This window comes from Elephantulus edwardii, unplaced genomic scaffold, assembly GCF_000299155.1.
Source record: "Elephantulus edwardii isolate Elephantulus edwardi_28Jun2011 unplaced genomic scaffold, EleEdw1.0 scaffold00022, whole genome shotgun sequence".
NCBI lineage: Eukaryota > Metazoa > Chordata > Mammalia > Macroscelidea > Macroscelididae > Elephantulus > Elephantulus edwardii.
The window spans coordinates 10678664-10686633 of record NW_006399772.1 but is presented as its reverse complement, the minus strand read 5'-3'; the positions used below and the strand labels follow the sequence as shown (position 1 = coordinate 10686633).

The 7970-nt window shown below is 34.8% G+C and overlaps 1 protein-coding gene across 1 annotated transcript in view; it reads right to left on the bottom strand.

The window, feature by feature from the left end:
* Positions 1-7970, bottom strand: part of LOC102869676 (B-cell receptor-associated protein 29-like) — a 55141-nt gene that overhangs the window by 31409 nt on the left and 15762 nt on the right. The window contains exon 4 of the mRNA XM_006882689.1: positions 5218-5353. Within this exon, the coding sequence (XP_006882751.1) occupies positions 5218-5353 (136 nt within the window). The remainder of the gene's footprint in view (positions 1-5217; positions 5354-7970) is intronic.

Here is a 7970-nt window from a genome sequence, read left to right as displayed (position 1 = left end):
AAATTATTATTTTATGTTTATAGTTATCTTTTAATAGCAAGGAAAACTAAAAATGAAATCGTGAAAAATGCAAACACTGTGGAGTTGAAATTTCACAATCCGTATGTCTGGATGGAAACCATCATTGCTCATAGAATTAAGAAGCTAGCTTACTATCTTTGTGGAATTTGATAAAAGATTTTAAGTTACCAAGAAAGAAAAGTTAGATTAATGTTTGAAAAAGAAAATACTTATACAAGGGGAGCTCTGGTGGCCTAGTGGCAAAGAGCTGCAACTACAATCCCAGAGGTGCACGGTTCGAATCCACCAGATGCTCTGCCGGGGAAGGAGGGACAATCTCCTCCTGTACCAGTCAGATTTGATTTGACGGCACACTCACACAAAAATAATAAAATAATTTTTTTTAAAAAAGAAAGAAAATACTATACAGTAGCACAAGTTAATGGATTAAATAAAGTAGTAGCAACTTAATAGTAAGAGTATCCATAGTTTAAAGTAAAAAAGCAATGTAGAACCATTTTCAACAGGCTAAAATAAAAGAATAATTTTTACTGTAGGAGGATTTCTTTTCTCGTATAAGCTTATACATTCAACAGATTTCACGCATTTCTATTGATAATTAAGCCTATGCAAATGTTATATTAAGATCAATAAGGTTTCTGTTCTCAGCAACTTTAACGTAATGAACAGGGGAAAAAAGATCCTAAATACTGTGTGGCTCAAGAGTCCACTACTATACAGTGCTGTTAAGAGAAGTTAGGCAACACAGGCAGAAGTAAAGATCTAACAGATATAGTATATAACCCTAAGGAATTCATGTTAGAGATAGGAAGAACGAAGTAAATACTAAATTGAAGGAGGCTTATACCTCTCCCAAATGAAAATAACAACCAAAATATTTTTAAAAGAGTAGAAGAAGAAAACACTCTCCCTGAAGTCTTTTTTTTTTTATCCACTGTAGTTGTTACTGCACTGAAGTTGGTTCAAAGAGTCTCTTATAATTACCCAAATTGGAACCACTGAGTAGTAGGAATGTTTATACTGACTGACTTAATTATTATTCCATTGACTTGGAAAAGTTGGATTTGTCTTGGTCTTATAAATAGTCTTTCATTACTGCACCTGTAAACTTGTCTAAATTTATTATGTGTAACTTGATGCTGGAAGAAGACCAGGCATTTAAAAAATCTGAGGGGGGGGAAAAGCTACTAGTTTTGATTATCCAAATTTTCACTGTCCTACTCACCTTAAAAACAAAAAAAGAAAGTACCTGAATTGAAAGCTGACTGGTAATTATAAACATAGATGTCCCAAACAGCATAATATCATATATAGGAAGCAAACACAAATACAGTTGTACAATAAAAGGGATTTAAAAATTTTGCTTTCAGTAATGGACTTGAACAACACTACAAACCAGATGCATAGACCACTAAAGCTACCAATACAAAGAACTAACTAACTACAGCAGAATACATATTCTTCTCAAGTACATAAGCAATGACTGCCATGATAGGTCACATATTAAGGCACAAAGCAAGCTGCAACAAATTAAAAGAGAGGAGAAGGCGGCAGTGGCAGAGTAAATCACTAACTAGAAGGCAGACACATAATAACTTGGTGAAGGAAAAGACAATATACAAACAATAAGGGAGAAGTCAAAGAGCTCTCTCTAGTGGCTTGGTGGTTAGAACTGTGCTGCCAATCCAAAGGCATGCAGTTTGAATCCACCAGTGGCTCTGCAGGGAAAAAGATGGGCAATCTCCTCCCATTTGTTTTACTGCCTCTGAAAACACTGGAGAGTCATTTTTGAGTAGTTTCTGACTCAACTGTACATTAAAAAAAAGTGAGCGTTAAGTATAGAATTATGAAGGCAATGCGAGAGCTTAAGAGTTAAAGTCAACAGGGTAAATGCTACTACACACATTATTCTGCAATAAGAGTAGTAACAACAATCTCCCAGATGTACATAGACACACAGCTAAAGAGGACTGGGAAAATGAATGGTCTATGCTCACAAATACACATAAACTTAACAGAGATATTTCCACAGATCTATCTGTACATAAAAGGGGGAATATGAAAATTTCTTAACCATACACAAACCACCTGGGAGAATGAATTTCTGGGCCTAAGGTCTTCAGATCTTCCACTGAAGTGATACTAAGGTCAATAGGGATAAAAAAGTCCATAAAACAGTTCTACAATCCATTCTGAAGAGTAGCAAATGGTGTCCTAAAAGTTGGCAAGCAGTCATTTAAGATGCAAGTTATGTCTCTCCCTAAATGAAGCAAAGACGAGTAAAGGAGATCAAAAAGCATAGAAACAGTAGTCCAAAGGAAGCAGTTAAACCTCAGCCTCCATGAGCCTGAGGCCAGAAGAACTAGATGGTAACTAGCTACTACTCTCAAGTGCTCTGAAAGAGTTCACAGTAGGAGGTGGTCCTGAAGAGATTGGGAGAAAATACAGGAAAGAACTAAAAATATTAAGAAAGATCACACTTACTAGTTTACAGAGACTAGTGGAACCTCTTAAGACTATGGCCCTTAGCTACCCTGTAACTCTAGAAATGAATGGAAATCTGCAGTGTCAGACAAACAACAGACAGACCTCAAGTGAACAATAACACCAAGGGTATATGTATTCCTTAGAAAAAGCAACCACCCAAGATCAAAGCCTAGAGTCTGCCTAGAAATGAAGCTCAAAAGGCAGAAAGGCATAGGAAAAGAGAACACACAAAGTAGTAAACATTGGCATGAAGTGTAAAGAGTGCTTACGCTGTATAGACTACAAGCAATGCCAGGAATCACAACGTGTGTGTTATTGCATTGGAAAACCATTTTCTTTTTGTTGTTGTGTAAACTATCATGCAAATAAAAATTAAAAGTTTATGAAAATTAAAAAGACAGAAATCATATAAAATACCTTCTTTGACATAATAGAATGAAGCTGGAAAACAATAAAAGGAAAACAGAGAAATCATATACACATCTTTAAAGAAACAATGCATCAAAGAATAAATAACAAGAGAAATTCAAAAGTACTAACAAAAAATTAATTACATTAATTATAATGTCCTAAAACAAAATGTGTATAAATAACTGCATTAAAAAAATCAATGTGATTTATATATAACTTTCAAACAAAAAAGAAACCAGAAAAAGCTAAGTTAGTAAAGTAAAATGTAACTTACAGGGAGGCAGTGTTACAAAGGGATAATTATAGCTATAATTGTCTTCATTAAAAACAAAGCTCAAACACAAATCAAGAACCCAACTTAAGATCTTAAAATATAACAAAAATAAAACTCTACCCAAAGAAAGCTGAAGGAAACAAATGGAAAAATGGAAATAAAATAAAGAACAGAAAAAATAAGAGACACAATAAATGACTGTTATAAAAACTCATGAATGACTGACTTGTCATTGAAAAGACCAAACAAAATGAGACTCTGGAGAGAGAGAAGACACAAATAACAAAAATGGGAAATAATAAAAAAAAAAAAAAGAGAAATCAAAGTGGGGGCATTACTATCAACCTTACAGAAATAAAAAAGGTTATACAAAAATATTAAGAACTTGTAACAAATTAAATAAACCACATGATACATTCATGAAAACATAAAATTAACCAAGATGTATTATAAAAAAAAATCTCAATAGGCTATAAGAATATATACATAATTAATAAAAAGATATTTAATCATTAACAACTATTCAACAAAGAAAATCTCAGGACTAGATGACTTCACTGGTGAGTGCTACAAAATATAGAAACATACTAATTTTATTCAAAGCTTTCTAAAAAACAGAGACAAAACAATTCCTAACACATTTTATGAGGCCAGCATTGCCTTCATATCAGTACCAGATAAAAACAGCATAAGAGACTACAGTATAACATCTTAATAAGAGTGGAGATGTAAAAATCAACACAGCAAAATCCATTTGAATAAACCCATAACCCCCTCCCCAAATCAACAAAGTAGCAAACCAAATCCAATGGCACATTAAGCAGATTATGCATCCCAGCCAAGACGAATGATCACAGGAATGCATGAGTGCTTCCATACTAGAAAAACAAGAAATGTAATAAATCATATTATCAGAACAAAGGCAAAAAAACCCCACACTTTATTTTAACTGATGTAGAAATACCTTTTCATGAAAAAGACACCGAGCTAGGGAGGGAAGATTTATTCCCTCAGATGAAGAAGACAACAAACACTTATGTCACTGCTATTCAACACTGTACTGGCAGTTCCAATCACAGCAGTAGGCAAGCAAAATAAATCAAAGGCACTCAAATCAGTAAGGATTCACAATCTCTTAGAATGGGAGGAGAAGGCTAGACTTGTTCTGAAGAACTACCAGCTTTACCAAATTAAAGACTTAATATGTACAGTCACTGATTCACCACTAACTACTTTCCTCTGCTTCTTAGTCTAGAATTAAAAAAATAATTTAGTTGAAGAGGAATTTAAACATAAGTTTTTATAAACAAGTGCGTTAGATGAAGGAATGCTGGTGGCCCCGTGGTTAAACACATTAGCTGCAACCCAAAAACCCCCTGGTGGTTTAAACCCACCAACTGCTCTGTGAAGGAAAGATGAGGCAGTTTACGTTAGTAAAGATTACAGCCTTGGAGATCCTATGGGCCAGTTCTACTCTGTCTTACAGGATCACATTAAATTGGCATGAACTCAAGAATAATGAATGCTGTGGTGGGCACTTTGCTGTTGTAAACCACAGAGTCGGAAATGACCGACAGCTGACTCTGGTGGGTTTTCAGAGGCAGTTAATTGCTTACCCCTCTCCTGCAGAGCAGCTGGTGGCCTCAAACCATAGGCTTTCGGGATTACAGTGCAGCTTCTTGTTACTAGGCTACCAGAGCTCCCTGGTGGGCACTTTAGGTAAAATGAATGGTAATAAATTAAAACTTATATTCCCAGAATATACTTCTCTCATCAAATCACAGGAATCAAGTTCAAAGGGTATTAATCTATTGTGAAAATAAATTGCTAGAGCAAACCAATCTATAAGATAATAAAATACTTCAGAAACAATTCCACAGCACAGCATTATCATTTATGGTAAACAAATTTATATAAACAAAGAGAGAGAGAGAGAAATGGTTTTTGATACTGAAATAGAATATAACACGCCCTTCGGGAACACCAATGACATGCATGCGAATTTTAAAATGAAATGAAAATACCTTTTTTAGTTTCTCATTTTCTTCCATGAATATTTTGGCAGCTTTATTAGTATTTTCTGTTTGTGTTTTAATTGCTCCTTTGTTTGACAGTTCTTTTGCCAGTTGAGTAATAAGGGAAATCAGACGTCTTAATACTCTAAAAGGGGAAAAAAAATCAGAGTAATGTATAACTAAACTAATCATCAGGAACTGTGATATTAAAAGTCATTTTCAAAAGATTCTCTTTTAAGGAGGGGTGTAGTTTTCATGAGAACATGTATTTATTTTACTTTTTTAAAATCTAAGTCTAGTCAAAGTAAGATTATAGCTTGTTACTTAGGAATCTTTGATAGAAACTAGCAAACAAAATATGTTAGTGCTACCTACTGGTTTATTTATTTTTGTTGTGGAGGTTTGTAAGGTTTGAGCCCAGAAAAGAATTTTCAGGACTATTTAGGAGGGTGTAAGTGGGGCCCCAAAAAAGATTTTGTTTCCTCAAGCTCAACAGTTGCTATTTAAAGAGTACTGTATGCAGCAGTCAAACTGTATAACCAGTGTTGTACAGCCAGCACCGTCATTCACATGTCTACGAGGAATGACCAGTTTTGGTAACAGGAATTAAGATCTTTAATTATTTGTTCAACAAATATTTACACATAAATCATTAAAATGTTAAGTACTGCAGACACAATGGAACAAAGCAAGGCTCTGTTTTCAAAGAGGTTAGACTCTAATTTGGAGGTGATTGGTAAAACAGAACAGTATTTAATTTCAACTGTGAATGAAATCAGAAAGGAAAAAAATGCACTTTATATGGTTGTACAATCTACCTCTTTTGAGGTGTGATGGTTCCAGAAGATTCTCAGTTTGTTATAATGGCAAAAGGGCACTTAATACCTGTACACCAATGTTCATAGCAGCATTATTCATTATCACAAGAACATGGAAACAGCCCAGATGTCTAACCATAAAGGAACAGATTGAGAAATTATGGTATATTCATACAATGGACTACTACGCAGCATGCAGGAGAATGATCTGTAAATTATTACCTAACTTAAGAGGGACTGGAGAGCATTATGCTGAGTGAACGGATTCAGTCCCACAAGGACAAATACTGTAGAAAAATCATTATTGTAGAAAGAGTACAAGGATCCAAGGGAGGGGGGAGAGGATGGAAGCAGAGGGATGAGGATATGCAGGGGGAGGGATGGATTAATCATGGAGTTGTACAATTTGATGGGTGGATGGGTTGAACAAAATTTGAAGAATCTGTTCTGGAAAACAAAGCATTCAAATTTTGTAAATAAACTAGTAGAATAATAAAAAAGGGCACTTAGACAGGTATTATTAATAGATTTATGTTCTCCCAAAATATATTTCCTAAGTCTATACACGTAATACCATTTAGGAATGAGTTGCCTTCATTATGCTGAGACAGAATTAGTATAGAGCTCAGTCTTAGTGAATGTCTTTAGATAGGAGATTAAACAAGTATGTGAAAGAAGCAGAGATGGGAAAGAGAGAAGACAAGGCACTTAAAGATCACTCAGAAGGGGTAGCTCAAAGAGACCTTCTCCAGAGCCCTGAGGTTGGCACCCTGAATTCAGACTTCTGGCCTCCTAGGCTGTCAGCCAACAAATTCTGTTTGTCAAAGCCATACATATGTGTTATTTCTGTTGCAGTGATAACGAAGAAAACAAACTCTGTGGAGAAAGGGGTAGCAGGATAAGTAAGAGTTAGCTACAAAAAGCAGGAAAAGTATCTAATAAAAAGATCTTACATCTTTGGAGATTCTGAAATGGAAAGGAGATAGGTACACAGCAGAAACTCAGTAAGTGTCCGGTGCAAGGGCACATGAAAACTGAAGCGCATTGTTAGTGGAAGATAGTACACAGGGAAAGAATAGTTGAAGGCAGAGTTTAAGAGAGACAGAGTGTCTATCCTGCAGGTTTATCAATCTAGCAAATCTACAAGCAGAAATTGTTAGTTATTTGGTTATATCATGAGAATTCTTGTAAAAAAGGTATTAACATACTAAACAATATTAACACGTTGTCGCACACTTTTAAACTGATGACCGTGCTTAAAGCCTAGACCTTGCTTACAGCCTAGACCTTGCCTACAGCCTAGACCTTGCTTACAGCCGTCATTTGTGGCAACGTGTTAAAAATATACAGAGCTTAGGTTAAAAGAAACAAATTCTGTTTTTAAATTGTGCTTCTATGCACACCCATGTTTACTGCAGCTTTGTTCACAATAGCAAGGAGTTGGAAACAATCTAAGTGCCTATCAACAAATGGATAGAGCAGCTCTAGTATATTCACACAATGGAATACTACGCTGCATTGAAAAACAAGGAACTCAGAAGAATTATATGAAAATGAATAATAAGTGATTCTGATTTCAAAGTACATTGTTTGGAAACATTAACAAAAACATCAAAATGATATAAGTATACCTGCTTCTACTAAATTCTTGATGAGATGTTCTCAAGAACAAGCAATTTGTTTCTTGCTATAGAAGGGGGGAGTAGATTTTTTGTTTTGTGGGGGTTTTTTGTTGGTTTTTTAAAATTTTTTTAAGATCAAAGGTTTTCTTCTTCACAGAATTTCATATTTTGCTAATATGAAGGCATAAAACAGCAACAGAGAACAATAATGCATACAGCAGCGAATACACCAGGGTAATGTTGATATTCAAAACAGCTAGATAATTTTGGAGGGGTTTTAGAATAAATGCAACAACAACAAAAAAAAAGAATAAATGCAACA